We start from the raw sequence: 20,938 nt of genomic DNA, 5'->3' as shown, positions 1-20,938 counted from the left end.
ATGTGTAATGTGGGTTCTAGTCATATCCTCTCAGTACTACTATGTGTAATGAGTTCTAGTCATATCCTCTCAGTACTACTATGTGTAATGTGGGTTCTAGTCATATCCTCTCAGTACTACTATGTGTAATGTGGGTTCTAGTCATATCCTCTCAGTACTACTATGTGTGTAATGTGGGTTCTAGTCATATCCTCTCAGTACTACTATGTGTGTAATGTGGGTTCTAGTCATATCCTCTCAGTACTACTATGTGTGTAATGTGGGTTCTAGTCATATCCTCTCAGTACTACTATGTATAATGTGAGTTCTAGTCGTATCCTCTCAGTACTACTATGTGTGTAATGTGGGTTCTAGTCATATCCTCTCAGTACTACTATGTGTAATGTGGGTTCTAGTCATATCCTCTCAGTACTACTATGTGTAATGTGGGTTCTAGTCGTATCCTCTCAGTACTACTATGTGTAATGTGGGTTCTAGTCGTATCCTCTCAGTACTACTATGTGTGTAATGTGGGTTCTAGTCGTATCCTCTCAGTACTACTATGTGTAATGTGGGTTCTAGTCGTATCCTCTCAGTACTACTATGTGTGTAATGTGGGTTCTAGTCGTATCCTCTCAGTACTACTATGTATAATGTGGGTTCTAGTCGTATCCTCTCAGTACTACTATGTGTGTAATGTGGGTTCTAGTCGTATCCTCTCAGTACTACTATGTGTGTAATGTGGGTTCTAGTCGTATCCTCTCAGTACTACTATGTGTGTAATGAGTTCTAGTCATATCCTCTCAGTACTACTATGTGTGTAATGTGGGTTCTAGTCATATCCTCTCAGTACTACTATGTGTGTAATGTGGGTTCTAGTCATATCCTCTCAGTACTACTATGTGTGTAATGATGGTTCTAGTCATATCCTCTCAGTACTACTATGTGTGTAATGTGGGTTCTAGTCGTATCCTCTCAGTACTACTATGTGTGTAATGATGGTTCTAGTCATATCCTCTCAGTACTACTATATGTGTAATGTGGGTTCTAGTCTTATCCTCTCAGTACTACTATGTGTGTAATGTGGGTTCTAGTCGTATCCTCTCAGTACTACTATGTGTGTAATGATGGTTCTAGTCATATCCTCTCAGTACTACTATATGTGTAATGTGGGTTCTAGTCATATCCTCTCAGTACTACTATGTGTGTAATGTGGGTTCTAGTCGTATCCTCTCAGTACTACTATGTGTGTAATGTGGGTTCTAGTCGTATCCTCTCAGTACTACTATGTGTGTAATGATGGTTCTAGTCATATCCTCTCAGTACTACTATGTGTGTAATGTGGGTTCTAGTCGTATCCTCTCAGTACTACTATGTGTGTAATGATGGTTCTAGTCATATCCTCTCAGTACTACTATGTGTAATGAGTTCTAGTCATATCCTCTCAGTACTACTATGTGTGTAATGTGGGTTCTAGTCGTATCCTCTCAGTACTACTATATGTGTAATGAAGCTTTGTGTCTCTCTTATGCATTGTATGTTCCTGTCCCCCTCAGTACCTGGAGCGGTCCCTCTGGAGTCCATCCAGGGCAGTGCTTATGAAGAGAAGATGATCCTGAAATGGAGAGAACCAGCCCAGACCTACGGAATCATCACTCAGTACGAGGTAATTCACGTATTTATTGATCGATTGAATGAATGCTCGATCGATTGATTGAATTTAGTCAATTATCAAACACACACAGAGTCAATTTTTTTTTCTTCTTCTTGTCCGGCGTTCCATTTCTGTCTCTTCTGAATCGTTGTCCTTTTAGAGAACCACTGAAGCAAGACAGTAGACCCAGGATCGCACCTCCTTATTCCTGTGGAACAACCTCAAATGGACAAAAACAAAATCAGAAAATATCACACATCCCAGACTTTTCTAGGCTACTAAACTACAGGCCTTTGTGCCCATGTAAAGGTTGTTTAAACCCATGCCAGCTAACCAAGCCCCTGAACTCTATCTAATGTTGAATATTAGGTAGGTTATCTACCTTAGAAAAAGACAGGAGAATTAGGCATTGGTCTGAAGCCGAAAAATAACGGAAATACACATGAGCACCACAATGCCTACTCCACCCATGCTCTACCATGGTTTTCCTGCACACAGCTTTGACCTACTACAGAAGCTACTGTATATTGGTCTATTGCACTTCAAGCAATGTGTGCGCAGGTTACTTAGGATTCAAACCTCCCAAACTACCTTTTCAAGCTTTTTAAAAAAATTATATAAAAGCAAGCTTTGCTTTTATACTTACAACACCGTCATGCTTGATTGATCGGTTTTGTCTTGTAGTAATGTGGTGCCTGCCTGTATTTTCTCCAACATTTAATTTCCAACATATATAGTTAGCTAAATATGCCTATATTCTGTGTACCACCCCTACCGTGTCACAACACAACTGATTGGATCAAACACAGTACATTCCACAAATTAACTTTTGACAAGGCACACCTGTTAATTGAAACGCATTCCAGGTGACTACCTCATGAAGCTGGTTGAGAGAATGCCAAGAGTGTGCAAAGCTGTCATCAAGGCAAAGGTTGGCTACCTTGACAAATGTAAAATATAAAATATATTTTGATTTGTTAAACACTTTTTTGGTTACTACGTGATTCCATATGTGTTATTTCTTAGTTTTGATGTCTTCACTATTATTCTACAATGTAGAAAATAGTAAAAATAAAGAAAATACCTTGAATGACTAGGTGTGTCCAAACTTTTGATTGGTACTGTCTATATATACAGTATACATATTATACCACCTATTCAGCATTGTTCAAACCCTCTTAAGCCTTAGCCCCACCCATCTCTTTAAGGATTCACATATGAGGCCACGTGCTAAAAAGAGTGAGTAAGGTTGTGTAGTAAACAACCAAGGATTTCAAGACTAAAAGTGGTGTAAGTAGAACACTAGAATAAGGAAAAACTCTGTGTAAAAATACATTTTCTCTAGTCCTTGGCCTATATTCTAATCTGACTTTGAAAGTGTCCAGATAAAAATATATTTTTTAATTATTAGTTGATTCTTATCCAGACACACTTGTCTACATTTATGGGTCATGTGAAATAAATGCTATAACCACCCCCCAGCCACATCCAGCTAAGTGGATGGGTCACTACTGTCTAGACATGTACAGTCGTGGCCAAATGTTTTGCGAATGACACAAATATTAATTTTCACAAAGTTTGCTGCTTCAGTGTCTTTAGATATTTTTGTCAGATATTACTATGGAATACTGAAGTATAATTACAAGCATTTTATACGTGTCAAAGGCTTTTATTGACAATTACATGAAGTTGATGCAAAGAGTCAATATTTGCAGTGTTGACCCTTCTTTTTCAGGACCTCAGCAATCCGCCCTGGCATGCTGTCAATTAACTTCTGGGCCACATCCTGACTGATGGCAGCCCATTCTTGCATAATCAATGCTTGGAGTTTGTCAGAATTTGTGGGTTTTTGTTTGTCTACCCGCCTCTTGAGGATTGACCACAAGTTCTCAATGGGATTAAGGTCTGGGGAGTTTCCTGGCCATGGACCCAAAATATTGATGTTTTGTTCCCCGAGCCACTTAGTTATCACTTTTGCCTTATGGAAAGGTGCTCCATCATGCTGGAAGAGGCATTGTTCATCACCAAACTGTTCCTGTCACCAAACTGTTCCTGGATGGTTGGGAGAAGTTGCTCTCGGAGGATGTGTTGGTACCATTCTTTATTCAAGGCTGTGTTCTTAGGCAAAATTGTAAGTGAGCCCACTCCCTTGGCTGAGAAGCAACTTCACACATGAATGGTCTCAGGATGCTTTACTGTTGGCATGACACAGGACTGATGGTAGCGCTCACCTTGTCTTCTCCAGACAAGCTGTTTTCTGGATGCCCCAAACAATCGGAAAGGGGATTCATCAGAGAAAATGACTTCACCCCAGTCCTCAGCAGTCCAATCCCTGTACCTTTTGCAGAATATCAGTCTGTCCCTGATGTTTTTCCTGGAGAGAAGTGGCTTCTTTGCTGCCCTTCTTGACACCAGGCCATCCTCCAAAAGTCTTGGCCTCACTGTGCGTGCAGATGCACTCACACCCGCCTGCTACCATTCCTGAGCAAGCTCTGTACTGGTGGTGCCCCAATCCCGCAGCTGAATCAACTTTAGGAGATGGTTCTGGCGCTTGCTGGACTTTCCTGGGCGCCCTGAAGCCTTCTTCACAACAATTGAACCGCTCTCCTTGAAGTTCTTGATGATCCGATAAATGGTTGATTTAGGTGCAATCTTACTGGCAGCAAAATCCTTGCCTGTGAAGCCCTTTTTGTGCAAAGCAATGATGACAGCACATTTTTCCTTGCAGGTAACCATGGTTGACAGAGGAAGAACAATGATTCCAAGCACCCCCCTCCTTTTGAAGCTTCCAGTCTGTTATTCAAACTCAATCAGCATGACAAAGTGATCTCCAGCCTTGTCCTCATCAACACTCACACCTGTGTTAACGAGAGAATCACTGACATGATGTCAGCTGGTTCCTTTTGTGGCAGGGCTGAAATGCAGTGGAAATGTTTTTGGGGGATTCAGTTCATTTGCATGGCAAAGAGGGACTTTGCAATTAATTGCAATTCATCTGATCACTCTTCATAACATTCTGGAGTATATGCAAATTGACATCATACAAACTGAGGCAGCAGACTTTGTGAAAATTAATATTTGTGTCATTGTGTCAACACTTTTGGCCACGACAGTACACATGTTCATGATCATGAAATACAATAGATGACCATAGTCACCCCAGACACACCTGGCTAACTTAATGGGTCATGTGATCATGAAATACAATAGATGACCATAGTCACCCCAGACACACCTGGCTAACTTAATGGGTCATGTGATCATGAAATACAATAGATGACCATAGTCACCCCAGACACACCTGGCTAACTTAATGGGTCATGTGATCATCTGGCAAAGTGGAGTCTTATACTTAGACATGTTTTAATTTAATTTTTTTATTTAAACTTTATTTAACTAGACTAGTCGGGTAAGAACAACTTCTTATTTACAATGACAGACGGACGGCCTACCAGAAGGCCTCCTGCGGGGACGGGGACTGGTATTGAAAATAAAAAATAAAAAATATAGGACAAAACACACATTGTCGTGATGTGTGTTTTGTCCTATATTTTTTATACTTCAGAGACGAACGTACTGAGACTAACATAGCAGACAGCAGTAAAAGAGGACTCAGTTTCCTAACAGCAGGTGTTTTACTATCAAATTACAGTACTTTTGTTTTTAGGGCAGTGCCTGTCCAGTTTTGTTTTGGTCGGTTTGTTTTTATTTATTTATTTACACAACACTACAAAAAGAGGGACCTAAGACGACAACATAACAACATAACATGGCAGCAACACATGACAACACGGCATGGTACCAACACAACATAACAACAACATGGTAGCAACACAACACGGTAGCAACACAACATGGTAGCAACACAACATGGCAGCAGCACAGCATGGTAGAAGCACAAAACATGGTACAAACATTATTTGGCACAGACAACAGCACAAAGGGCAAGAAGGTAGAGACAACAATACATCACACAAAGCAGCCACAACTGTCAGTAAGAGTGTCCATGATTGAGTCTTTGAATGAAGAGATGGAGATAAAACTGTCCAGTTTGAGTGTTTGTTGCAGCTCGTTCCAGTCGCTAGCTGCAGCGAACTGAAAAGAGGAGTGACCCAGGGATGTGTGTGCTTTGGGGACCTTTAACAGAATGTGACTGGCAGAACGGGTGTTGTATGTTTAGGATGAGGGCTGCAGTAGATATCTCAGATAGGGGGGAGTGAGGCCTAAGAGGGTTTTATAAATAAGCATCACCAGTGAGTCTTTCGGCAGGTATACAGAGATGACCAGTTTACAGAGGAGTATAGAGTGCAGTGATGTGTCCTCTAAGGAGCATTGGTGGCAAATCTGATGGCCGAATGGTAAAGAACATCTAGCCCCTCGAGAGCACCCTTACCTGCCGATCTAAAGATTACGTCTCCATAATCTAGCATGGGTAGGATGGCCATCTGAATCAGGGTTAGTTTGGCAGCTGGGGTGAAAGAGGAGCGATTACGATAGAGGAAACCAAGTCTAGATTTAACTTTAGTCTGCAGCTTTGATATGTGCTGAGAGAAGGACAGTGTGCCGTCTAGCCATACTCCCAAGTACTTGTATGAGGTGGACTACCTCAAGATCTAAACCCTCAGAGTGTCACGTTTGTCATAATGATTGGACCAAGATGCAGCGGGGTATGTTTCCATCCCTTTTATTAGGAAGAGAAAACTCAAAGAACAAAAACAATAAAGCGAACAAACGAAACGTAAAGCTGATATAATGCTCACTGGCAACTATACCTAGACAAGATCCCACAAAGCACAATGGGGAAATGGCTGCCTAAATATGATCCTCAATCAGAGGCAACGATAAACAGCTGCCTCTGATTGGGAACCACATCAGGCCAACGTAGACATACAATTCCCCTAGATAACCCACCCTAAATCATACCCCGACCTAACCAACATAGAGAATAAACAGCTCTCTATGGTCAGGGCGTGACACAGAGGTAGTAATCACACCAATTGTTTTGGAGGTGTTCAGAACAAGGTTAAGGACAGAGAAAGCTTGTTGGACACTAAGAAAGCTTTGTTTTAGAGTGTTTAACACAAAGTCCAGGGAGTTGCCAGCTGAATATAAGACTGTATCAGTTGTTTTGGCCTTCCGGATAGCCTGAGTGCACTTATTTCTCATTTGCCTGAACGAGAGCCAGTCAGCCTGAGTATGCGTGTGCCGAGCCTTTTGCCAAATGCAATTCTTGACGTGGAGTAACTCTGCCAGACCACGGTCGAACCTGGGGCTGAACCTGTTTTTTAAAATCTCATTTTCTTTGTGGGGATGTATTTGTTAACAATTGGGATTGGTAATAATCTCAGAAAGATTTAGGGAGTCCCATTGCTTTAGGACTTGGTCAGTTGGTTTAAGCATATCCCAGTGTAGGTCACCAAGCAGGACAAATTCAGACTTAGTGTAAAGGGCCAGGGGAGGGGCCAGGAGAGAGCTTAGGGCAGGTAGGGCACAGACTGGTGCTGATGGAGGATGATAAAACCCAGCAACAGTCAACAAAAATTCTATTTGAAAGTTGAATGCTTAAAATCAGCAAATCAAATAGTTTGGGGACAGACTTGGTGGAGACAACCGAGCACTGAAGGTGATCCTTGGTAAAGATTACCACCTTTGGATTGATCTGTCTTGCTGAAAAAGGTTAGAACCAGAAAGGTTAACATCAGTATTCAAAACACTCTTCCTTAACCACGTCTCAGTTGTGACCAACACATCTGGATTAGGTTATACGCTTCTAGTGTTAATGTGCAGAAAACCCAGGCTTTTTACGAGAGCAGAAATCAGTGAAACAGATATCAGAGCAGAAATCAAAATTGGGTCTAGCAACAGTGGATGGGCCAGGGTGTACATGCACATTTCCAGATATCATCAGCAGTAATACAATCAGGGCACGGCAGAGGACAAAGAGAGCTCTGCAGTGTTGATTTATGACATTTGAATTTGCATTAGATGGCAACAAGATCATATTGTACAGCAATTTCATCAAGTAACATGAATACAAAGCCGGCGAGAGGTGGTTAAAATAGGATGGGAGGCCAAAAAGTCTTTGTAACCAATAGAGAGTCAGAGTCCCGAGTATGGGAACAAACAGTCTGTCCCAGGGTTGGGTAAACAAGCAAGTTCATAGTCAACAAAGCATGCAGGAGTCATGAGGCAAATAGCGAAATAGTAAAATGCACAAGAAAAAAAACATAACGACTTGGGGCTAGCCATTGCAAGTTCAGAGTCACTCGCCCAAACAGTGTGTGTGTGCTGGAGGCGAGCAAAAGCTCGGGAGAGAGAGAGGGGGGAGTGTGGTGGGGGTACCTGTACTAGACAAGGGAAGACAGGCCAGGACAGACGGTGAACAGATCTCCAGGTGGAATCTAAGCAGCAGTGCAGCAGGTAATTGGAGTAGGTGTCAAACCCGCTTGGGAGAATGTTTTATGTAGCTAGCTAGCTAAACAATGAACCATAATCCTAACCCATAGCTACAGTACACGCCAATTGTCATAGCTAGACACCATGTATGAAATGCAGCAGTAGCAATATGCAGGTAGCTAAAGCTAACCAACTAAATGCAATGTTAGCTTGCTAGCTAACATTAGGCTATAACTAGCGGTGCAGATGGCAGTGCGGAGATACAAATAATATCACTACACAGATCATACACGTAATGATAGCTAGCGAGCCAGCAAGCTAAGTTTGCGTTAACTTGCAATGAAAATTATTTTCGGACAAAATTAGAATCGTGTAATATCTGACAATGTTGCTAGACTCTTACCCATATACATGGATGAATGCTTCACAGCAGCGTGTATTTTCCGTTTGGTTTGTAGCTAGCTACAGCTTTTCTGTGGCTAAACCAAATTGGCTCGTAATTGAACATTTGTATTCGTTTTTACAGATGGCATACAAGCTTGTTATTAAGGCACATGAAAGTTCACATGTTCCAGAAGGCATTTCTGCCAAAATAATTGTTTAGCTATACTCTTCTCCCCATTTGATTGAGTTACTGGAAGTATTCACTAACAAACAGAACTGTTTCCTGGTAGTATTCACTGACAGACATAACTGTTTCCTGGTAGTATTCACTGACAGACAGAACTGTTACCTGGTAGTATTCACTGACAGACAGAACTGTTTCCTGGTAGTATTCACTGACAGACAGAACTGTTTCCTGGTAATATTCACTGACAGACAGAACTGTTTCCTGGTAGTATTCACTGACAGACAGAACTGTTTCCTGGTAGTATTCACTGACAGACAGAACTGTTTCCTGGTAGTATTCACTGACAGACAGAACTGTTTCCTGGTAGTATTCACTGACAGACAGAACTGTTTCCTGGTAGTATTCACTGACAAACATAACTGTTTCCCGGTAGTATTCACTAACAGACAGAACTGTTTCCTGGTAGTATTCACTGACAGACAGAACTGTTTCCTGGTAGTATTCACTGACAGACAGAACTGTTTCCTGGTAGTATTCACTGACAGACAGAACTGTTTCCTGGTAGTATTCAGTGACAGACAGAACTGTTTCCTGGTAGTATTCACTAACAGACAGAACTGTTTCCTAGTAGTATTCACTGACAGACAGAACTGTTTCCTGGTAGTACTCACTGACAAACAGAACAGTGTGTGTGTGTGTGTGTCTGTGGTTGCGTGTGTGTGTGTGTGTGTGTGTGTGTGTGTGTGTGTGTGTGTGTGTGTGTGTGTGTGTGTGTGTGTGTGTGTGTGTGTGTGTGTGTGTGTGTGTGTGTGTGTGTGTGTGTGTGTGTGTGTGTGTGTGTGTGTGTGTGTGTGTGTTCGTCTCACACCTTTCCAGCCTAGTTCTCTGACCTCTATGTATTTTGTCAGTTGATTCCTTACAGCCTGTCTTTGATTTGACACAATCAAAGGGCTCAAAGTGAGATCCCTTCTGACAAACTCTGATCAAACACAGATTTCAGCTCCTCTCCCTCTTTCCTCGGACCAGGCACTGTGAACACTGTTGTCGTCTCAAATGGCACCCTATTCCCTTAATAGTGCACTACTTTTCACCGGGGCCCATCGAGTTTTGGTTAAATGGCCCATCGAGTTTTGGTTAAATGTAGTGCACTACAATATATAGAGGATATGGTCTATTTGGGACATACCCACTGTCAGCTTCCTAGACCAGACAGATTCAGTTCCCTGTCTGTCTGTCTGTCTGTCTGCCTATCTGTCTTGCTGGCTGTCTGGCTGGCTGGCTGGCTGGCTGGCTGGCTGGTTGGTTGTCTGTCTGTCTGTCTGTCTGTCTGTCTGTCTGTCTGTCTGTCTGTCTGTCTGTCTGTCTGTCTGTCTGCCTGTCTGTCTGTCTGTCTGTCTGTCTGTCTGTCTGTCTCGCTGGGTTCTGGCTGGTTGGTTGTCTGTCTGTCTGTCTGTCTGTCTGTCTGTCTGTCTGTCTGTCTATCTGTCTCACTGTCTGTCTCACTGGCTGTCTCACTGGCTGTCTCACTGGCTGTCTCGCTGGCTGTCTCACTGGCTGTCTGTCTGTCTGTCTGTCTGTCTGTCTGTCTGTCTGTCTGTCTGTCTGTCTGTCTGTCTGTCTGTCTCACTGTCTGTCTCACTGGCTGTCTGGTTGTCTGTCTGTCTGTCTGTCTGTCTGTCTGTCTGTCTGTCTGTCTGTCTGTCTGTCTGTCTGTCTCACTGTCTGTCTCACTGGCTGTCTCGCTGGCTGTCTCACTGGCTGTCTGGTTGGTTGTCTGTCTGTCTGTCTGTCTGTCTGTCTGTCTGTCTGTCTGTCTGTCTGTCTGTCTGTCTGTCTGTCTGTCTGTCCGTCCGTCCGTCTGTCTGTCCGTCCGTCCGTCCGTCCGTCCGTCCGTCCGGCCGGCCGGTTGGTTGGTTGGTTGGTTGGTTGGTTGGCTGTCTATCCATAACCTTTTTTTCCCTTCCATTTTAATTTAGGGACCTAAAACAGTGTAATTACACTGCTTTTATTCAGTAGACTTACATTTTGTGAAACCCTAAATGTCTATGGTGTACATGTAGTAGACTATAGTATTGCCATGTATTCTGCATAACATAATGAGTAGTTGTCATTCTGTATACTTGACTTGTTTAAATTATAAACATTGTGTACAGCATCCTAACAACAGCTACATGTTCGTTTCCCAGCTAGGAAACGATCTGCACAATTAATCAGCTTTTAGTTCTCCTCCCCTCCCGTCGTCACGTCACGTCAGTCTCATTTTAATTGTAAAAACCTGTTTGAGTGCCCAACAATGTAGACAAGTCATTTCACAATTTCTCTCTCTCTCTCTCTCTCTCTCTCTCTCTCTCTCTCTCTCTCTCTCTCTCTCTCTCTCTCTCTCTCTCTCTCTCTCTCTCTCTCTCTCTCTCTCTCTCTCTCTCTCTCTCTCTCTCTCTCTCTCTTTCTCTCCCGCTCTCTCTCTGTATATCTTCCCTCCCTCCCTCCCTCCCTCCCTCTCTCTCTCTGAAATGTTATGATAAAGGATTTGGCATCACAGCAGACTCATTCCACCAGACAAAGACCAAATGACACACACACACACACACACACACACACACACACACACACACACACACACACACACACACACACACACACACACACACACACACACACACACACACACACACACACACACACGCCAGACTCATTCCACACGCAGACAAAGACAAAATGAGAAAAGGCCTCCAAGCATTTCAGAAACTTGATGGACACAAATTATGCAGCACTCCAAACTGTTCCTTTGTGTTTTTTAATTGGAATTATAATGGAAGCTTTCTATTATGAGGAAGCAGGAGTGTTGTCTTAAAGTGGGGCTTTATAGATATTTAAAATGAATATTAAAAAGACGGACACACACCTTAATGCTTCTCCCTCCAGAGCTGTGGTGCTTATGGGTACATTAATGGAGGAGGAATAAATTTAACTGGTATTATTATTCTGAAACAACAAGACTACAGAGAGTTAACGTGTTGGGTGATGATACTAGATAAACAACTAGACAACAGAGAGTTAACGTGTTAGGTGATGATACTAGATAAACAACTAGACTACAGAGAGTTAACGTGTTGGGTGATGATACTAGATAAACAATCACAGCTCTTCAGCAGGATCTATAACTTTCTGTCTGTGATTTCTAGCAAGTACAGCCCAAAAACATGGTTAAACGTATTTGGTTGGAGCAAAAACCTGCATCCACGATGGTCTTAACTCTGGCCACCCACCTGCACTGTACTGGAGGCCTGCACCACTTGGCAGGATCGCTGGTGTTGAGCTAAGGACTTTATACCAATGACGATCACATTTTCCTGTACTAGCAGGTCACGTTCCTGAGAGGAACACATTATGCCCTGCTTAATCATGTCACTCTGTCTGTCTGTCTGTTTTCAGATCTCCTTCAAGGCAGTGAGCTCCTTTGATCCTGAGCTGGATCTATCCAACCAGAGTGGGAAAGTCCTGAACCACGTCAACGAGAGCAGCCACATCTTCCTGGGTCTCTACCCAGGATCCACCTACTCCTTCACTCTCAGAGCCTCCACCGCCAAGGGCTATGGCCCCCCAGTCATCACACAGTTCACCACCAAGATATCAGGTCAGTCCCTAGCCCCTAACTCCTGCCGCGTAGGCACGAGTATATATCCAAGGGCTATGGCCCCCCAGTCATCACACTCTTCACCAGTCTAAAATGTATCCCTAGACACTAACACTAGACCCCTATCCTCTAGCCTAGACACTAACACTAGACCCCTATCCTCTAGCCTAGACACTAACACTAGACCCCTATCCTCTAGCCTAGACACTAACACTAGACCCCTATCCTCTAGCCTCTAACACTAGACCCCTATCCTCTAGCCTAGACACTAACACTAGACTCCTATCCTCTAGCCTAGACACTAACACTAGACCCCTATCCTCTAGCCTCTAACACTAGACCCCTATCCTCTAGCCTAGACACTAACACTAGACCCCTATCCTCTAGCCTAGACACTAACACTAGACCCCTATCCTCTAGCCTAGACACTAACACTAGACCCCTATCCTCTAGCCTAGACACTAACACTAGACCCCTATCCTCTAGCCTAGACACTAAAAATAGGAGATTTATGTGTGTGTTGTCCTATCTAGAGGAGACTGATGTGTGTGTTGTCCTTATAACTAGAGGAGACTGATGTGTGTGTTGTCCTTCTAGCTCCCTCCATGCCAGCCTATGACCAGGAGACATCTCTGAACCAGACAGACAGCACAGTGACTGTCCTGCTGAAACCTGCGCAGAGCCGAGGGGCGCCTGTCAGGTAGGATGGCACACACACACACACACACACACACACACACACACACACACACACACACACACACACACACACACACACACAAATATAGTTTGTGAAATCTGTTTGACTACACCAAAACAGTTTCTCTTAGCACCATGTAATGACAAGAACACAACGGCCATGATAATACATTGGCATCATAAAGTTCCAGGAAACTCGATGTGTTTTGTAGATGTATTCCTGCGGAGGAGAACCTTCCTCCTTTTTAAAAGCAGAGAACAAAGAGTTCAGAATCTCTTCCCTCCGAAGGCCTTTTATGTACTGCGCTGGTTCAGTGGGTTCAACTCACACCAAGCCACCAGGCTGGTACAGGGAAGACAGGCCCTCTCTCTGCTGGATGGGTCAATCATTAGTTCATATCAGACACGTTACGCTGCGGTAGAGACACTGTGGTGACACAGATGCATCATGCGAGACAGCTTTTTCTCTGGTATCTTCTTTCTCGTTAGGAAGGACATCTGGTGTTAATGAGGGATGTTTGATCGATGTCTTACAAACTGCCATATTCTAATACACAACAATGTTAGACTGTAGACGAATACACCCTATGCACATCAATCCAGAGAGAGAGAGAGAGAGAGAGATTGGTCCTCATCTTGGATTATAAATGAAGGGGATCCTATACGATGAGATTTGACTTGATATAAAAACAGATTTTTATACTTTATCATCTAATCTGAGTCCTTTAGAGATGAAATATATCAGCCTGCAGGTCCTCAGCCCTGTTAACTCAACTCTTATGCCACGTTTAGCTGCCCTCGCTAATGCCTGAACAAGAAAGAGAGAACGATCTGTTATGACTGCATTTTTAATCTTCTAGCAGGTATCATTCAGAAAGTGTCCTAATGAATGTCTCAAAGACAGGAAAAAAAGACAGGAAAAGAGACAGGAAAATAGACAGGAAAAAAGACAGGAAAATAGACAGGAAAATATACAATAAAAAAGACAATAAAATATACAGGAAAACGACAGGAAAAAAGACAGAAAAATAGACAGGAAAAAATACAATAAAAAAGACAGGAAAAAGACAGAAAAAAGACAGGAAAAGACAGGAAAATAGACAATAAAGAAATACAGGAAAAAAGACAGGAAAAAGACAGGAAAAAATACAATAAAAAAGACAGGAAACAGACAGAAAAAAGACAGGAAAAGACATGGAAAAAACAGCAAAAGACAGGAAAATAGACAGGAAAATAGACAATAAAAAAATACAGGAAGATATACAGGAAAAAGACAGGAAAAAAGACAGGAAAAAAGACAGGAAAAAAGACAGGAAAATAGACAGGAAAAAATACACTAAAAAAGACAGGAAAAAATACAATAAAGTAGACAGGAAAAATTGAAAGAAAGAAATCCAGAGTGTTTTTAATATTGCTATCAGGTTGCTGCCGCGCCATTTGATTCTGTTCAGGGGGCCTTGTTCAGCCTCCTATACAGTCTGTTCAGGGGGCCTTGTTCAGCCTCCTATACAGTCTGTTCAGGGGGCCTTGTTCAGCCTCCTATACAGTCTGTTCAGGGGGCCTTGTTCAGCCTCCTATACAGTCTGTTCAGGGGGCCTTGTTCAGCCTCCTATACAGTCTGTTCAGGGGGCCTTGTTCAGCCTCCTATACAGTCTGTTCAGGGGGCCTTGTTCAGCCTCCTATACAGTCTGTTCAGGGGGCCTTGTTCAGCCTCCTATACAGTCTGTTCAGGGGGCCTTGTTCAGCCTCCTATACAGTCTGTTCAGGGGGCCTTGTTCAGCCTCCTATACAGTCTGTTCAGGGGGCCTTGTTCAGCCTCCTATACAGTCTGTTCAGGGGGCCTTGTTCAGCCTCCTATACAGTCTGTTCAGGGGGCCTTGTTCAGCCTCCTATACAGTCTGTTCAGGGGGCCTTGTTCAGCCTCCTATACAGTCTGTTCAGGGGGCCTTGTTCAGCCTCCTATACAGTCTGTTCAGGGGGCCTTGTTCAGCCTCCTATACAGTCTGTTCAGGGGGCCTTGTTCAGCCTCCTATACAGTCTGTTCAGGGGGCCTTGTTCAGCCTCCTATACAGTCTGTTCAGGGGGCCTTGTTCAGCCTCCTATACAGTCTGTTCAGAGGGCCTTGTTCAGCCTCCTATACAGTCTGTTCAGGGGGCCTTGTTCAGCCTCCTATACAGTCTGTTCAGGGGGCCTTGTTCAGCCTCCTATACAGTCTGTTCAGGGGGCCTTGTTCAGCCTCCTATACAGTCTGTTCAGGGGGCCTTGTTCAGCCTCCTATACAGTCTGTTCAGGGGGCCTTGTTCAGCCTCCTATACAGTCTAATTACTAACGTATGTTTAGAATTAATACAGCGTGAATTACACACACACACACACACACACACACACACACACACACACACACACACACACACACACACACACACACACACACACACACACACACACAAACACACACACACACACACACACAGCGTGAATCAGATGATGACATGAATTACCATGCTGTGTTACTTCTTAGTTAACCGATAGAAGCCTCGATCCTCTCTGCACAGAACAAAGACTCTAACTGTAGTTCCCTCTTTGGAGATCAGCACTTAGATTCACTTTGTTAACAGTTAGCCAGATCACATGATCGGATGCTAATGTTCTACAACATAAGCCTCAGTATTGAATACTGTCATCTAATTCATCTAACAAGGACATAGCTAGATATCTATAGTGTTCACCACTAGTGAAATTACTGGTGTTTTGATATGGAATAACCTTATCCACTAGAGAACGGACTGGTGTTTTGATATGGAATAACCTTAACCACTAGATAAATGACTGGTGTTTTGATATGGAATAACCTTAACCATTAGAGAACGGACTGGTGTTTTAATATGGAATAACCTTAACCATTAGAGAACGGACTGGTGTTTTGATATGGAATAACCTTAACCACTAGTGAAATGACTGGTGTTTTGATATTGAATAACCTTAACCATTAGAGAACGGACTGGTGTTTTGATATGGAATAACCTTAACCACTAGATAAATGACTGGTGTTTTGATATGGAATAACCTTAACCATTAGAGAACGGACTGGTGTTTTAATATGGAATAACCTTAACCATTAGAGAACGGACTGGTGTTTTGATATGGAATAACCTTAACCACTAGTGAAATGACTGGTGTTTTGATATTGAATAACCTTAACCATTAGAGAACGGACTGGTGTTTTGATATGGAATAACCTTAACCATTAGAGAACGGACTGGTGTTTTGATATGGAATAACCTTAACCACTAGAGAACGGACTGGTGTTTTGATATGGAATAACCTCAACCATTAGAGAACGGACTGGTGTTTTGATATGGAATAACCTTAACCATTAGAGAAAGGACTGGTGTTTTGATTTTCGCTTGACAAAATAAAGACTGAGTGTATGAAAGTCATTATGTTCATAATGTCTATCCGGGGTACAATATGACTCACTAATAGTAATAAAGGAATAAATCATGCATTTTTTGAGTCATTTTGTGATTAAGGTAAGAGATAATTGAAAGTTTGGAAGTATACACCTACTCTATTTCACTGGCTCTCTCTCTATCTCTCTACCCTCTCGCTCGCTTTCTCTCTCTTTCTCTCTCTCTCTCTCTCTCTCTCTCTCTCTCTCTCTCTCTCTCTCTCTCTCTCTCTCTCTCTCTCTCTCTCTCTCTCTCTCTTTCTCTACTCTGTCCTCTCTTTCCCTCTCTCTCTCTGGGTCTCCCTCTCTCTCTCTTTCTCTCTCTGGGTCTCTCTCTTTCTCTCGCTCCCTCCCTCTCTCTCTCTATCTGTCTCTCTATCTGTCTCTCTCTCTCTCTCTCTCTCTCTCTCTCTCTCTCTCTCTCTCTCTCTCTCTCTCTCTCTCTCTCTCTCTCTCTCTCTCTCTCTCTCTCTCTCTCTCTCTCTCTCTCTCTCTCTCTCTCTCTCTCTCTCTCTCTCTCTCTCTCTCTCTCTCTCTCTCTCTCTCTCTCTTTCTCTACTCTGTCCTCTCTTTCTCTCTCTCTCTCTGGGTCTCCCTCTCAATTCAATTCAAGGGGCTTTATTGGCATGGGAAAAATATGTTAACATTGCCAAAGCAAGTGAAGTAGATAATTTACAAAAGTGAAATAAAGAATAGAAATGAACAGTAAACATTACACTCACAGAAGTTCCAAAATAATAAAGACATTACAAATGTCATATTATGTGTATGTACAGTGTTGTAACGATGTACACATGGTTAAAGTACAAAAGGGAAAATAAATCAACATAAATATGGATTGTAAATGGTGTTTGTTCTTCACTGGTTGCCCTTTTCTTGTGGCAACAGGTCACAAATCTTGCTGCTGTGATGCAACACTGTGGTATTTCACCCAGTAGATATGGGAGTTTATCAAAATTGGATTTGTTTTCTAATTCTTTGTGGATCAGTGTAATCTGGGGGAAATATGTCTCTCTAATATGGTCATACATTGGGCAGGAGGTTAGGAAGTGCAGCTCAGTTTACACCTCATTTTGTGGGCAGTGTTGCACATAGCCTGTCTTCTCTTGAGAGCCAGGTCTGCCTACGGCGGCCTTTCTCAATAGCAAGGCTATGCTCACTGAGTCTGTACATAGTCAAAGCTTTCCTTCATTTTGGGTCAGTCACAGTGGTCAGATTTTCTGCAACTGTGTACTCTCTGTTTAGGCACAAATAGCATTCTAGTTGCCTATGTGTCAAGTAATTATATTTTTGTTCTCTCATGATTTGGTTTGGTCTAATTATATTGCTGTCCTGGTGCTCTGTGGGGTGTGTTTGTGTTTGTGAACAGAGCCCCAGGACCAGCTTGCTTAGGGGACTCTTCTCCAGATTCATCTCTCTGTAGGTGATGGCTTTGTTATGGAAGGTTTGGGAATCGCTTCCTTTTAGGTGGTTGTAGAATTTAACGGCTCTTTTCTGGATTTTGATAATTAGTGGGTATCGGCCTAATTCTGCTCTGCATGCATTATTTGGTGTTCTACGTTGTACAGGGAGGATATTTTTGCAGAATTCTGCATGCAGAGTCTCAACTTGGTGTTTGTCCCATTTTGTGAAGTCTTGGTTGGTGAGCGGACCCCAGACCTCACAACCATAAAGGGCAATGGGCTCTATGACTGATTCAAGTATTTTTAGCCAGATCCTAATTGGTATGTTGAAATTTATGTTCCTTTTGATGGCATAGAAGGCCCTTCTTGCCTTGTCTCTCAGATCGTTCACAGCTTTGTGGAAGTTACCTGTGGTGCTGATGTTTAGGCCGAGGTATGTATAGTTTTTTGTGTGCTCTAGGGCAACGGTGTCTAGATGGAATTTGTGGTCCTGGTGACTGGACCTTTTTTGGAACACCATTATTTTGGTCTTACTGAGATTTACTGTCAGGGCCCAGGTCTGACAGAATCTGTGCAGAAGATCTAGGTGCTGCTGTAGGCCCTCCTTGGTTGGTGACAGAAGCACCAGATCATCAGCAAACAGTAGACATTTGACTTCGGATTCTAGTAGGGTGAGACCGGGTGCTGCAGACTGTTCTAGTGCCCGCGCCAATTCGTTGATATATATGTTGAAGAGGGTGGGGCTTAAGCTGCATCCCTGTCTCACCCCACGACCCTGTGTGAAGAAATGTGTGTGTTTTTTGCCAATTTTAACCGCACACTTGTTGTTTGTGTACATGGATTTTATAATGTCGTATGTTTTACCCCCAACACCACTTTCCATCAATTTGTATAGCAGACCCTCATGCCAAATTGAGTCGAAGGCTTTTTTGAAATCAACAAAGCATGAGAAGACTTTGCCTTTGTTTTGGTTTGTTTGGTTGTCAATTAGGGTGTGTAGGGTGAATACATGGTCTGTTGTACGGTAATTTGGTAAAAAGCCAATTTGACATTTGCTCAGTACATTGTTTTCATTGAGGAAATGTACGAGTCTGCTGTTAATGATAATGCAGAGTATTTTCCCAAGGTTACTGTTGACGCATATTCCACGGTAGTTATTGGGGTCAAATTTGTCTCCACTTTTGTGGATTGGGGTGATCAGTCCTTGGTTCCAAATATTGGGGAAGATGCCAGAGCTAAGGACGATGTTAAAGAGTTTTAGTATAGCCAATTGGAATTTGTTGTCTGTATATTTGATCATTTCATTAAGGATACCATCAACACCACAGGCCTTTTTGGGTTTGAGGGTTTTTATTTTGTCCTGTAACTCATTCAAGGTAATTGGAGAATCCAATGGGTTCTGGTAGTCTTTAATAGTTGATTCTAGGATTTGTATTTGATCATGTATATGTTTTTGTTCTTTATTCTTTGTTATAGAGCCAAAAAGATTGGAGAAGTGGTTTACCCATACATCTCCATTTTGGATAGATAATTCTTCGTGTTGTTGTTTGTTTAGTGTTTTCCAATTTTCCCAGAATTGGTTAGAGTCTATGGAGTCTTCAATTACATTGAGCTGATTTCTGACGTGCTGTTCCTTCTTTTTCCGTAGTGTATTTCTGTATTGTTTTAGTGATTCGCCATAGTGAAGGCGTAGACTCAGGTTTTCCGGGTCTCTATGTTTTTGGTTGGACAGGTTCCTCAATTTATTTCTTAGATTTTTGCATTCTTTATCAAACCATTTGTCATTGTTGTTCATTTTCTTCGGTTTTCTATTTGAGATTTTTAGATTTGATAGGGAAGCTGAGAGGTCAAATATACTGTTAAGATTTTCTACTGCCAAGTTTACACCTTCACTATTGCAGTGGAACATTTTACCCAGGAAGTTGTCTAAAAGGGATTGAATTTGCTGTTGCCTAATTGTTTTTTGGTAGGTTTCCAAACTGCATTCCTTCCATCTATAGCATTTCTTAATGTTACTCAGTTCCTTTGGCTTTGATGCCTCATGATTGAGTATTGCTCTGTTCAAGTAGACTGTGATTTTGCTGTGGTCTGATAGGGGTGTCAGTGGGCTGACTGTGAACGCTCTGAGAGACTCTGGGTTGAGGTCAGTGATAAAGTAGTCTACAGTGCTACTGCCAAGAGATGAGCTATAGGTGAACCTACCATAGGAGTCCCCTCGAAGCCTACCATTGACTATGTACAATAGTATGTACATCCAATGTAACAGTATAACTTTAAACCGTCCCCTCGCCCCGACACGGGCGCGAACCAGGGACCCTCTGCACACATCAACAACGGTTGCCCACGAAGCACGGTCGTTACCCATCGCTCCACAAAAGCCGTCTTTTGCTCTCTCTCTCTCTCTCTCTCTCTCTCTCTCTCTCTCTCTCTCTCTCTCTCTCTCTCTCTCTCTCTCTCTCTCTCTCTCTCTCTCTCTCTCTCTCTCTCTCTCTCTCTCTCTCTCTCTCTCTCTCTCTCTCTCTTCTCTGTTCAAAGTGTAGGTGATCCCTTGAAAATATAAAATCTTTTTTTTATGAATAGGTTTTTACCAAGGGAACCACATTGTTACCTACCCAGCATCACAGCAGAGTCGGCAGAGTCCATCGCCTTGTGACTGGGGTTTGATTTGATGACTCTATCTAGCCGTCTGATTGGCTTTTTGGGGTTGCAATGATGTCTGCGTAGCCTTCGTTAAAAAACCAACGAGGGTCTCCACGTGTCATCTTTCCTTCAACTTCACAGAATATTAACACAGTTAGTTCAACATTAGATATCATATGTTAAGCTTCTTCCATCAGCTTTCAGTTCACATATCGATACACAACTTGTTATATATATATATAAGTTATATCTATCTTTTAAATAGTATTAATATACAGATGAAGGAAGAGGTAGTGGTATTCATATATATTTTCATATTCGTGTAATTACTATTCTGTATAAAATGATATGTTGATGCTGGTTAGCTAATCTCTTGGAGGACGACGACAGTCATGCGTTACAGGGAACATGTTTTGCCAGAGGGCTTCGACACACACACACACACACACACACACACACACACACACACACACACACACACACACACACACACACACACACACACACACACA

General features: G+C 42.6%; 1 protein-coding gene across 1 annotated transcript in view; it reads left to right on the top strand.

The window, feature by feature from the left end:
* The window catches only part of LOC139551373 (receptor-type tyrosine-protein phosphatase mu-like), a 565,336-nt gene that overhangs the window by 249,747 nt on the left and 294,651 nt on the right, over positions 1 to 20,938 (top strand). The window contains exons 8-10 of the mRNA XM_071362858.1: positions 1,536 to 1,645; positions 12,033 to 12,234; positions 12,832 to 12,934. Coding sequence (XP_071218959.1) covers positions 1,536 to 1,645; positions 12,033 to 12,234; positions 12,832 to 12,934 — 415 coding nt within the window. The remainder of the gene's footprint in view (positions 1 to 1,535; positions 1,646 to 12,032; positions 12,235 to 12,831; positions 12,935 to 20,938) is intronic.

Source organism: Salvelinus alpinus, chromosome 23, assembly GCF_045679555.1.
Source record: "Salvelinus alpinus chromosome 23, SLU_Salpinus.1, whole genome shotgun sequence".
Classification (NCBI taxonomy): domain Eukaryota; kingdom Metazoa; phylum Chordata; class Actinopteri; order Salmoniformes; family Salmonidae; genus Salvelinus; species Salvelinus alpinus.
The sequence above is the reverse complement of the archived record's forward strand: the minus strand, read 5'-3'. Positions and strand labels throughout refer to the sequence as shown.